This window comes from Corylus avellana, chromosome 4 (assembly GCF_965113065.1).
Source record: "Corylus avellana chromosome 4, dhCorAvel1.hap1.2, whole genome shotgun sequence".
Taxonomy (NCBI): Eukaryota; Viridiplantae; Streptophyta; class Magnoliopsida; order Fagales; family Betulaceae; genus Corylus; species Corylus avellana.
In genome coordinates, this window is record NC_142493.1 from 17,978,437 (window position 1) to 17,992,120 (window position 13,684).

At 37.7% G+C, this 13,684-nt stretch overlaps 1 protein-coding gene across 1 annotated transcript; it reads right to left on the minus strand.

Moving 5' to 3' along the window:
• Positions 1-8,348: 8,348 nt before the first annotated feature.
• LOC132177602 (farnesylcysteine lyase) lies at positions 8,349-12,629 on the minus strand. The gene is made up of 5 exons (XM_059589989.2): positions 12,064-12,629; positions 11,523-11,696; positions 9,544-9,903; positions 9,266-9,441; positions 8,349-8,746 (listed from the first exon to the last, which is right to left on the minus strand). The coding sequence occupies exons 1-5, from the start codon at positions 12,559-12,561 to the stop codon at positions 8,482-8,484; spliced, it is 1,473 nt and encodes a 490-aa protein (XP_059445972.2). The 5' UTR covers positions 12,562-12,629; the 3' UTR covers positions 8,349-8,481.
• Between the last annotated feature and the right edge of the window lie 1,055 nt (positions 12,630-13,684).

Genomic DNA, 13,684 nt, shown 5'->3' on the forward strand with positions numbered 1-13,684 from the left:
AAAATTTCGGGCAAGTTGGACGAGGTTGTACTTTCACAACTAGGACTGAAGCCCTATGCCAAACAAAATGGTCAGTTGCGAAGTGAAATTGTTTGGCCCGAAAATTTACGAGCTTGTGCTGAACTTCGAGACAATCATGTCGGCAGGTGCCACGAAGTGATTCGAGTTTGTTTGCCCTCCATCTTCACTAACGAACGATAACTTTTTCTGAAAGTTTACAAGAGCTCCGATCCAGGCCGGAACGACTGAAATTTCTTCATACCACCCACCAACATGATCGCCTCGAAGAACTGAACACGCTTGTAAAATTTCGAAAAAATCGGATGCTGTTATACTTTCACTAATAGGACCGATGCCCTAGGCAGAACAAAATGGTCAGGTGTGAAGCGAAATTGTTTGGCCCAAAAATTGACGAGCTTGTGCAAAACTTCGAGGTAGTCATGTCGGCGGGTGCCACGAAGTGATTCGAGTTCGTTTGCCCCCCCCCCCCCCCATCTTCACTAACGAACGATAACTTTTTCTGAAAGTTTACAAGAGCCCCGATCCCGGCCGGAATGACTTGAATTTCTTCGTACCACCCGTCGACATGATCGCCTCAAAGAGCTGAACACGCTTGTAAAATTTCAGAAAAATCGGATGATGTTGTACTTTCACTAATAGGACCAAAGCCCTAGGCCGAACAAAATGGTCAGGTGCAAAAAGAAATTGTTTGGCCAAAAAATTTTCGAGCTTGTGCAGAATTTCGAGGCAATCATCTCGGCGAGTGACACGAAGTGATTCGAGTTCGTTTCTCCCCCCCATTTTCACTAACGAACGAGAAATTTTTCAGAAAGATTACAAGACCCCGATCCCGGCCAGAAGGACTCGAATTTCTTCGTTGCACCCACTGACATGATTGCCTAGTAGCACTGAACACGCTCGTAAAATTTCTTAAAAATCGGATGATGTTGTATTTTCACAACTAGGATCGAAGCCCTAGGCCAAACAAAATGGTCAGATGCGAAGCAAAATTGTTTGGCCCGAAAATTTACGAGCTTGTGCAGAACTTCGAGACAATAATGTCGACGGGTGGCACGAAGTGATTCGAGTTCGTTTGCCCCCTTTTTCAATAACGAACGATAACTTTTTCTGAAAGTTTACAAGAGCTCCGATCCCTGCCGGAACGACTCAAATTTCTTCATGCCACCCACTGACATGATCGCCTCGAAGCACTGAACATTCTCGTAAAATTTCGGGCAAATCAGACGAGGTTGTACTTTCACAACTAGGACCGAAGCCCTAGGCCGAACAAAATGGTCAAATGCGAAACGAAATTGTTTTGCCCAAAAATTTACAAGCTTGTGCAAAACTTCGAGGCAATCATGTCGCCGAGTGCCACGAAGAGATTCGAGTTCGTTTGCCCCCCCATCTTCACTATCGAACGATAATTTTTTCTGAAAGTTTACAAGAGCCTCGATCCCGACCGGAACTTGGGGAAACGTTATCGTTCGTTAGTGAACTTGGAAGGGCAAACGAACTCGAATCATTTCGTGGCGCCCGCCGACATGATTGCCTCGAAGTTTTGCACAAGCTCGTAAATTTTCTGGCCAAACAATTTCGCTTCGCATCTGACCATTTTGTTAGGCCCATAGGCTTCGGTCCTAGTTGTGAAAGTACAACATCATCAGATTTGCCCAAAATTTTACGAGTGTATTCAGTTCTTCGAGGCAATCATGTCAACGGGTGGCACGAAGAAATTCAAGTTGTTCCAGCGGGATCGAGGCTTATAAACTTTCAGAAACCGTTATCGTTCGTTAGTGAACTTGGGGGGGCAAACTAATTCGAATCACTTCGTGGCACCCGCCGACATGATTGCCTCAAAGTTTTGCACAAGCTTGTAAATTTTCGGGCCAAACAATTTCGCTTCGCTTCTGACCATTTGGTTAGGCCCATGGGCTTCGGTCCTAGTTGTGAAATTACAACATCATCGGATTTGGCCAAAATTTTACGAGCGTGTTCAGTTCTTCGAGTCGATCATATCCAAAGGTGGAATGAAGAAATTCGAGTCGTTCTGGCGGGATCAGGGCATCTAAACTTTCAGAAAAGTTATCGTTCGTTAGTGAACTTGGGGGGGCAAACAAACTTGAATCGCTTCATGGCGCCCGATGACATGATTGCGTTGAAGTTTTGTACAAGCTTGTAAATTTTCGGGCCAAATAATTTTGCTTCGCATCTGACCATTTTGTTAGGCCCATGGGCTTTGGTCCTAGTTGTGAAAGTACAACATCATTGGATTTTACAGAAATTTTACGAGCGTGTTCAATTCTTCGAGGCGATCATATCCACGGGTGGCACGTAGAAATTCGAGTCTTTCCGGCGGGATCAGGGCTTCTAAACTTTCATAAAAAGTTATCGTTCGTTAGTGAACTTGGGGGGGCAAACAAACTCGAATCGCTTCGTGGCGCCCGCCGACATGATTGCCTCAAAGTTTTGCACAAGGTCGTAAATTTTCGGGTCAAACAATTTCGCTTCGCATCTGACCATTTTGTTAGGCCCATGGGCTTCGGTCCTAGTTGTGAAAGTACAACATCATCGGATTTGGCCAAAATTTTACGAGCGTGTTCAGTTCTTCGAGGCGATCATATCCACGGGTGGCACGAAGAAATTCGAGTCGTTCCGGTGGGATCGGGGCTTCTAAACTTTCAGAAAAAGTTATCGTTCGTTAGTGAACTTGGGGGGGCAAACGAACTCGAATCGCTTCGTGGCGCCCGCCGACATGATTGCCTCAAAGTTTTGCACAAGGTCGTAAATTTTTGGGCCAAACAAGTTCGTTTTGCATCTGACCGTTTTGTTAGGCCCATGGGCTTCGGTCCTAGTTGTGATTGTACAACATCATCGGATTTGGCCGAAATTTTACAAGCATGTTCAGTTCTTCGAGGCGATCATATCCACTGGTGGAATGAAGAAATTCAAGTCGTTCTGGCAGGATCGGGGCTTCTTAATTTTCAGAAAAGTTATCATCATTATTGAACTTGGGGGGGCAAACGAACTCGAATCACTTCGTGGCACCCGCCGACATGATTGCCTTGGGTCCTAGTTGTGAAATTACAACACCATCGGATTTGGCCGAAATTTTACAAGCGTGTTTAGTTCTTCGAGGTGATCATATCCACAGGTGGAATGAAGAAATTCGAGTCGTTCCGGCAAGATCGGGGCTTCTAAACTTTCAGAAAATGTTATCGTTAGTTAGTGAACTTGGGAGGGCAAACGAACTCGAATCACTTCGTGGCCATGATTGCCTTGAAGTTTTGCACAAACTCGTAAATTTTCAAGCCTAACAATTTCGCTTCACATCTGACCATTTTGTTAGGCCCATGGGCTTCTTATGCTTGTGGAAGGAAAATTCGATTAAAATCTGGTAGAAAGCTCTTTATTAACTTGAGATACCTAAGTACACTTGCTTCAAATCTCTCTGGTTAGTCCCTAAGGGGTAGTTAAATCAGCTGGGGGTCATGCCTCATAAAGCGAATGTTAGTACGAATCTCCTCTCCCTCTTCTCTTGTGTGAACATGTCAACAAAAAAAAAAAAAAATCACTCTGAGTATCCCATGTAACCTCTTTTTGTTTTGTTGTGCTTTTCAGGACAAGCATCTTACATTCAAGTTTGGGGGACGTTCTCCAACGTTATGCCCGAAGTGTTCTTCCCATTCGGTATTGTATTTCCTCATATTTGCTATCCAACTCCGCTACCTATATCTGCTCCACTCCGCTAGCAATCTTCTTGGCGTTGGTGCCAGCCACTTCCATTGCCGAGCTCGAGCTCAACTTATAGGCGAGCTCAAGCTCAAGCTCGCACAAGGTTTACTCTTGTGCAAGTCAAGCATGAACCCTATTTCTCGGCTTTTCACGAGCTCGAGCTCGTGACAAGCCAAGAAATAGGGTTCGTGCTTGGCTTGCACAAGGTTTAGCTCGTGAAAGATGTAAATGAGGCAAGCTCGAACAAGGGGTACTCGGTCAAGCTTGGCTCATTAATAACCCTAGCTATCGAACAAAAATGAGATCATTTACTAATCAACTAGTCAACTAGTAAAGAACTATGTAGAAATTAAAAAGTGAAGGATTTATAAATTATAATAATCGCTAGTCAAAACATCCTCAATGAGCTCTTTAAAATTCACTTTTAGCCAAAATTTGGTTAAATTCTACAAAAAGCAAGCTTCATCAAGCTTTCTATTCTCCTCTCTATTTTAGGGCTTGTCAAATCTCTCCTCACATTTGGAGAATAAAATCATTTCTCTACTCCATTTTTTATATTTTTATATTTTCCCTCTCACTTTCTCTCTCCCTCACCTTTATGGGTTTGTTACTTTGTATGGTGCTTTTGAAAATAAAAAATGAACGAAGATAGAATTAAAATTATATTTAAATATAATATAGTAAAATTTAGAGAGTTTATTGTTTTGTACTTTTGCATAGCTACTAGTTAAACTAGAAAAAGTGAGTTTTTTAGCCAAATTGTAGCTAAAGAATAGAAAGTTCATTGATAATGCTCTCACTTGTAGATTAAAAAAAATAATAAAAATATATATATTTGAGGGGGGATGCAAAATTAGTCCTTGTAGTTTTTACCTGATTTACAATTAACTCCATATGGTATTAAAATAAACTCAAAGGTACTTGAAGTATGCAAAAAAAAAAAATTAGTCATTACAATCAAATTTCGTCTACTAATTTAACAGATTCCGTTAGTGTGACATTGACTTAAATAGGACAAGTATCACAATTTTATTTGATTGTAAAGATTAAATTATTTTTTTGGCATACCTCCTGAACCTTTGAGTTCATTTTAATACTATAAAGAGTTCATTGCTAATCAAGTAAACCAAATTGACTAATTTTACATTTTTTTCCTAAAATAAAAAAAATAAAAAAAAAATATGACACAATTCTCTAGAAACTAGAAATTTATGAATGGAGAAAAAAATAAAAGTCAAATTAAATATTTTTCTTTTATAATTTATTTATAGGTGGCAATGGCATTAATAATCAATTTATATTTTGACTTTTATTAGACTACTTTATTTGGCATATGTTATGCCCAGATAATGATAGTTTCTAAAATTAATTAGTGTATGAGGAAGGTAAGAAAAATGTGTTAGTGTAGTAGTACTGGAATTTATTTGGCAGTGTGAAAGCTATGTCTGCCTTTTTTAGTAGAAGTACTAATTAAAATGGAACACCGTAATTTAGATAGGTAGATAAAATTCCTCCAAATTATATTTATTTCTTTAAAAAAATTATTCTATTAAACTAATACTTGTCTTTAAAATAAGTAATTTAAGTATTTTGTATACAATTATGATTTATGACTTGGTAAAAAATTAAGTTTAAGAATTGTTTGCTTTTTATTTTTTTACATAAATGTGCAGACATGCACACATAAAATGACTATCTATATCTATGTATTTATTTATTTATGTAGGTTCGGACCTCCACACAAAAAAACATCGCTGCACCCCTTCTCAAAACCCTTTGCTATGAGTCTAGCCATATATCTTTCAATAGATCAATCAGGTTTCTGTTTAAGTTAATAAGTTTGTATACCCACTTGTTGTGTATAACATTGTGATTGCTAGTTGTTATTATCAAGCAAAGCTTGAAACTCACTCTACATAGCAAAAATGTATTATATCACGTTTATTGATGATTCAAGCGTAAATGTCTGGGCCTATTTCTTGAAAAGTAAATCTATGCATTTGAGACTTTTAAAAAGTAAAAGGCCATGGTTGAGACTAAAACGGGCTTGAAGTTGAAGTGTTTGAGGTCAGACAATAAAGGAGAATGCGAAGATGGATGGTTTAAATAGTTTTGTGTAGTAAATGGGATTAGGATGGAAAAGACTATCCTTTGAACACCACAGCAAAATGGTGTGACTGAGCACATAAACAAGACCCTCAATGAGCGTGCTAGAAGCATGAGATTGCATATAGGATTGCCAAATACTTTATGAGCTAATGCAATAAGCAATGCTACATACTTAATAAATAGGGAACCTTTCGTTCCCCTAAGCTCATATTACCAGAAGAAGTCTAGAGTAAAAATGAGGTAAACCTTTTCTTATTTGAGAGTTTTTGGTTGTGTATCATATGTTCATATTGATTCTAATACTCGTAGTAAACTATATACTAATTCTAGAAAATGTTTCTTCATTGGATATGGGAAATGAGGCCTTTGGTTATCAGTTTTAAGATGATCAGAACTAGAAGATCGTTAGAAGTTGGAATGTGATTTTTAATAAGTGTGTTGTGTATAAGAATTGATCAAGTGCAGAAATGTTACATAGTAGGAACCGAAAGAGTCTGAGTGTGTACACTTAGATGAGATTTCTGAAGATGTAGTTCCAAACAATGATCAACAAGATGAGGAAAGTGCAGATTCACAAGTTGAACAAGGAACACCTACAACAATTGTTTGAAGGTCTACCAGAACCATTATACCTCCACAGTGGGTTTCACCCTCCCTGTTCCATATTCTATTGACAGATCGCGGTGAACCAAAGACATTTGATGAAACCTTGTAGGTTGAAAATTCAACAACTCATTGATGACTAACCAGACCTGAGAGCTGACAAAATTGCCAGCAAGTAAGAAGGCTTTACTCAATAAATGGGCGTATAAAATAAATGGTGAATATGATGGTAGCAAGTGCTAGAAGGCGAGATTGGTAGTCAAGAGATTCCAACAAAAGGAACGCATTCACTACACAGACATCTCCAATTGTGATGACAACAATCAGAATTGTACTAAGTATTGTGGCGGCAGAGAATTTACATCTTAAGCAGTTAGATGTGAAGACAGCATTCCTTCATGGTAAGTTGGAAGAAGACATTTACATGCGGCAACCATGGGGATTCACAATGCAAGGAAAGGAGAGTCCAGTGTACAAACTGAGAAGAAGTTCGTATAGCCTGAAATAAGCTCTAAGACAATGGCACAAGAAGTTCGATAGCTTCATGTGTACTACTGGATTTACAAGGTGCAATGCAAATCATTTTTGTTATATCAAGAGTTTTAAGAACTCTTATATCAATTTATTGTTGTACGTAGATGATATGCTTGTGGTAGGGTCTAGTATGGAAGAGATCAACAAGTTGAAGAACCAGTTGTCAAAGTAGTTTGCAATGAAGGATTTGGGAGCTACTAAACAAATCCTTGGGATGATAATCATCCAAGACGGTGCCAATGGTACACTGAAGATCTCACAAACAAAGTATGTGAAGAAAATTCTCAACAGATTTTAGCATAGATGGAGCTAAATCAGTTAGCACCCTTTGGAAGTCATTTCAAACTAACCAAGGATGAGTCACCAAAGACAGATCAAGAGAAGACATACATGAGTAAGGTATCCTACGCCTCAACTATCGGAAGTTGATGTACACAATAGTATGTACTAGACCGAATATTGCACATGCAATGGGAGTTGTGAGCAAGTACATGTGTAATATAGAGAAGCAACATTAAGAGGCTGTCAAGTGGATCTTGAGGTATTTGATCTTGAGGTATTTGAGAGGTATGTCAGATACATCCCTTTGCTTTATAAGTGCATTTGAAGTTGCAAGGTTATGTAGACGCTGATCTAGCGGGTTATGTTGATAGCATAAAAAGTACATTAAGGTTTGTATATACTCTGGGTAGTACAGCTGTGTGTTGGACCTCAAAATTGTAAAAAATTGTAGTCATTTCCACTACAGAGGCTAAGTATGTAGCTATGACATAAGTTGGAAATGATATGGTTTGGCTACAAGGTTTTTTGGATAAGTTAAGGAAGAAGAATGAGAATGACATTCTACACGGTGGTAGTCAAGGCGCCATTTTTCTTGCCAAAAAACCCATCTTATCATTCAAGAATGAAGCACATACATTTGAAGTATCACTTCATTTGCTTTCTTCTCAACAATGTATTAGGGCTCTGGGTTCTAAGTGATATTCTCCTTACTACTATTTGTAGAGCTTTGGGTTCTTGAGTGATATTCTCCTTACTACTGTTTGTACTCCATCTTTTAATAGTAAATTTTTTCCAGGTCATTTCGACAGTAGATGTAAGCTAGTTAAGCCTAACAACTTAAATCTTGGTATCGTGTGATTAATTTTTGATTTCTTAATTTTCACATCTCACGGGTCTTGAGAAATATGATAAATTAATATGATAAATTCCAAGCATGATCTCCACTTCAAGAGCCTTCAACAAACGAACACGACTCTTGGCTCAATAACACAAGAAGCTTGTTGTATCAACATAAGCAAGGCCTTGGTTCTGATATCTCAACTCTCCTCGGACTCTGAAATTTTGTTCGTGAGAACTAGTATGAGAGATGAAGAAAACTGAAGCAGGAGTGGCCCTTTTATAACACAAATTTGGGTTTCTACATGGCGGTGTCCAAACATGATATTATTACTTCATATCAGTTTTGAGTATATATTGTTTGCCATGTTAAATTACAATTTACAGATCCAAATGCAAAATCTGTTCATCAGAATCTGAGCTCATGTTAGCTAAGGTCAAGGGTAGTTGGTTAAAAAATCTTGATACGATTAGGCGTGCTATATTCTCCGCTGCAACAGCACTTGTCTCCATGGTGCTAGCTGCATTCTCAAAAGCATTCACATAGTACAAATGCCGACCATCCAAGATAAATGATGCAAATACTTCAGGAGCATTGTAGTGCGGGTAAGCACCCCAATTAATTCGAATTGTCTCCCGCCTCACGCTAACATACAAGCAAAATAAACATTAATTATAAAGATTCATGGTTTACTTCATCATTTGAAGGGAGGATTAGTATTTGGATAGTCGTAAGCAAAAACCTCTACCAAAAATTATAAAGATTAACTAGAGAAAATCACATTGGTAACTTAAGATCTTTAACCAGGCATCAAGAACAGAGCCAAGATCCTTCCTGAATTACTGATTAGCTACTTTGCCAACTGAGCTAAGCAAATTGACAGAAATCAACTTCCCACATAATTTTAGCTATTAGGTATCAAGAAATGAACCCAGATCCTCCTGTAACCACTACAATTTTTAGCTACTTGGTTAAATGCAAGTGGGTAACTTCTGTAGTGAATCACTCGGGCTAAAATTGACACAAATCAACTTCCCATATTGCAAATGTTCTCCAAAAGAGAGAATAAAAACAGAAGGAGGAAAGAAACAACAAAATAGAAACAAAGAAAGTTAAGAAAAACACAAAAACGTATGCTACAAAATACTATGTGTAAAATATTACCTGAAGATGCTATCCAGTAAGACATCTGCCATGGGTTTACGGGAAAATATCTTGTAAGTCATATCTTTCTCACCATGTTGCTTGAGAACTGAAATGCTTGAGAATGGAAGATCAGGATCCTCTATTGTGCCCACCAGTTCAGGGATTTCTGATACAGCATCTAGGCCAAAATATCCCTTTTGCCAAAACAATACATACGGATTTAGGAAAAAGTATATATAAATTATGGACCATGCATGAAAAGAGACCGATAAAGTGTATTAGCAACTGCAACTCACAGGATTTAAAAGGCCCCTCACAAAAGTTGCATGTGTGTGCTGCAATTTTCTCTTAGGAATTGAAATTTGTGGGGTAAATTGAATATTCGACTCATCCAGAGGAGTGGCAACCGCCGCAACATCACATGTGTAACTATTTCCTAACGTAGAGTTAAGCTCATAATAGTCTCCAAGATAAGAGATCGATTCTATTTTTTCATGGAGGTGCAATGCAGCATCTGAACGATTAATGAGTCCAGCAGCCATCTGCCAATTACCTCCTTCAACAGCCCACAATCCTCCCCCAGATCCTGCCAATGAAACTGCACCAGCAAGTCCACTGATAAAGACACTTTGCCCATAATTGATTCTTGTGATAACCTGCATAATAAATTAACAGAATCAAAATGCTGATGAATCTTGAAATATCTATACTGCTCAAGTTTAAAGTAAGGAAGAAATACAAAATCAGTCAATGTGGTTACACTAATTTGCAATAAGCTCACTGTGGTATACAAAAATAACAAATAAGTCTTTGCATCCAATGAAGTCCAATTTTTTTACGGAAACTGTTTAAATGTCACTTTATTACTAATTAAATTATGACACATGTCACCCATAATAAAAGAAAATATATATAAAAACTACAAATATATATTTTTTATGAATTAAAAAAAATAAATAAATAGAAAAAAAGGCTGGAAGAGGGAGTGACCGAACCACCCATGACTTCTAGCCCTTTTTTTTTTTTACCTTTTTTTTTATATATATATTTTATTTTATTTTTTATTTTTTTTATTATTGGTGACGTGTCATAATTTGATTGGTGCTCACATGGCATTTAGCTCTCAACAAATTGTTATACCACATGCTGATTACTACAAATCAGTATAACCACAAGGATTGATTTTGCATTTTTCCCTTAAACTAAATTATGTATTTCAACATATCAAAATTATAGCCAAAGCCAACATCTTTCATTAAATTGAGAATAAGTAAGAATCCTGCTTGCAAAATATACTAAAGGATGCTACAACCTTGATATAAATCAGTTGAGAAGAATCCCAGACACATGAGGTTCAAGAAAACTACTGTTAACTTAAAAGAATTGGTATAGCAGCAATTAAGGAAAGTAAACACCACTTATTTTTAACTCAAACCAAATGCAATAGTAGACGATCGTCTCACCATCAATCGCCCACCAGACTAGAATGTTCTTCAGAGACAGCAAAAGCCAAAGAGAAGGAAATGATGTCTAAACTTGAAGCTAGGCCATTTCAAATAGGGCAAGTGACCTTCTATATGTTCATGCCCTACATGAGGAAGTGAATGCACAAATATATGAATTTCTACAGGTAGATCTTCAGTGTTGGTGATGGTTTTGCTTCTGACCTTTTTAATAACTTGAAGGTGCAAGTGTAAGTTCCACTTCAACTACAATATTTTGAAACCCCCGTGGCATCTTCTCAACAACTACAATATCTCAAAGGTGCTAGTTTTCATCAAGTATGTCTATATTACCACAGCTGACCCATTTAAGTATCTTTACAGGATATATTATAGTTTTTACCAAATTCACTCATTCATGATCTTAGAATCTATGGTTTCTTTAAGTTATTCATCCCAAAATCTTCATCTCAACTATACTAAACTGTAAATATGTCCAGTCGCGGTCCATATATGTCACATTCATCATAAAAAAATCTTTTTACTTTGGATGAATATATAACAAACAAATCTTTTTATCATCATTTAATGGTTGTCACCCTACAACAGATCTGAAAGCGAGCGTGTGACGTGACGAGCCCATAACACATCCCAGGAGTAGAACCAGACTCAACCTACATCTATTTGAAAGACAGTACATTCTCCAAGACAAATCAAAAATTAAAAAATAAATAAATAAATAAATAAGTGTTTGTAAATTGTAATTGCACTCAACCAACGTGTAGAAAATAATAAGGCAAGAAACATTGAATTAAATTGCTAGACGTTCTTACAGTGACAAGCTCTTGAATCAATAAGGGAGACAACTGGGCATCAACCAGTTCCTCTTGAAGAGTACGGGTGGTGAGATTGTACAAACCCGCCCATTGAAGCATCCCATCCACGGTCTCAAAAACGGGTCTGGATTCAAGGCTTCCATAGTACTTCAAGAACCTATCCACAGTAGTCTATATCACAAACACACATCACATGAATTCAGCTTAACAACTCTGAGAGTGAGAGAGATAAAGAGAAAACAATGAAATTAGACCGAAAAGATGGGAGGGTCAGCTTCAGCTACTAAGGTTTTCTTCTTATATATTCATTTTAAGGAAACCAAAAACGACATAGTAGAGCTAGAGCAAAGTATTGTCTGAGTACTAGTAGCAATTTGAGAGAAAAAGGAGAAAGCTTGAGCAGATACTGAAAAATCATCGAAATTTCAAATCTTTGCAAAAAAGGAATTTCCAGCTTTTCCTTCATTTTATTTCCCAGCAAACAAAAAAAAAAAAAAAAAGAAGTCAGAATCAGAAAGCGGAGCAAAAGAAGAGAGACCTCGACGAAGGTTTCCATTCTGAGGAGCGAGAAGCCGTAGCGCAAGAACATGAGCAGGGAATTGGCGAGCGAGACGATCTTGTCGAGAAACGGGAGGTCGGAGCGAACAAGTAGGGTTTTGAAGGCGAACTTCTTGCCGTCCCAAATGCCGAGAGAGAGAGAGTTGGAAGAAGAGGAGGAGGGCGTCTTGAATTTCAAACCGAGGGATTGGGTGTAGTTCAAGGCGTAAAAGTTCTTGGGGTGGAGAACGGAGGCGCCGGCCTCGAAGATATCGCCGGAGACGTTGACCGTGGCCATGCGGCCCCCGACGACGCCGTTTCGCTCGAAGATATGGATGGAGAAGGGGTCGGAGGAGTAGCGGCGGAGGAAGTGGGCGACGGAGGACCCGCCGATGCCGCTGCCGATGATGCAGACCGTGGGTGGGTCATTTGGGCGTGAGAGTGTGGGACGGAGGAGGATGAGGAAGCTGAAAAGGAAGAGGGAGAGTGGTGAGAGCATGGTGTGCCTGCACGTGTCAACTTTCTTCTCTCTGTATTGTCTTTTTCCTTTTCTTTAATAACGATGATGGGCTCTCTCTCGTCATTTTTAAGGAGCCTCTTTCCAAAAATCATTCTTAGATTAAAATTCACCTGATCGACGCCTGACGCCAGCTTGAGCTTCTCTCAAGCTTTTATTGTTATAATATTATATAAGGATTGGTCAACACTCAAAATTAATTTCAAATTATTTCTCTAAATTATAAACACCCAAGACTTGTTTCTTCCGATCCGTAGCTCATAAACAATATTGTTGACAGATAAGAAGATAATGCCGGATAAGTAGGTTTAGAATATATATATATATATATATATATATATATATATATATATATAAGCAACTGGGAACGTGATATATATATGGATGCAATCATATGCATGTACGTGTCCATAACCAAGTTTGTATATTAGAGGAGATCGATAACACCATATCTATTTTTTTAATGCATTATTTGTCGAGTTACCGTGTTCAATAAATTTGTTGTTTCATCAAACACCAGAATATAGATTTTTACCATCCATAAATCATTAATGCTATGCCTCACAAAATTATGGTTTAGATAATCGATGCATAATCTGTTGGAGATGAATTTTAATTTGGCTCATATTGTCTAAATTTAGACAATATAAGAGTTTTAGATAATTAGCTATTAGAATGCTCTTAATTAAATCTGCTTATGCTTATAACAATAAAGTGATCGATGTGTTTTATTCCAAACAAGGGTTACATTTGTTTGTGCCTTTTTCTTCTCTTGGAAAATTTTTAACCTACAAATTTTTTTAACAATTTGTTGATACGGATCAGCAAGTTGTAAAAAAGTTGTAGGTGTAGTATTTGAAAGTAAAAACATTAACAAACACAAAGTATTCCTCAAAGCACAATAACAGATTTTACTTTGACACTTTTTCAAATCAAAAACAAAACAACACCCTCAAAATATATTAACAAATATACCCAAGGTATTTATATTGTAGGCAAGCTAGAGAGAGTTAGGGTATGTTTAATACACTTGGAATGATGATTACCTAAGAGTATGAATAAATATTACCAAGAATACAAGAAGGTGGAATAGAATGATCATACA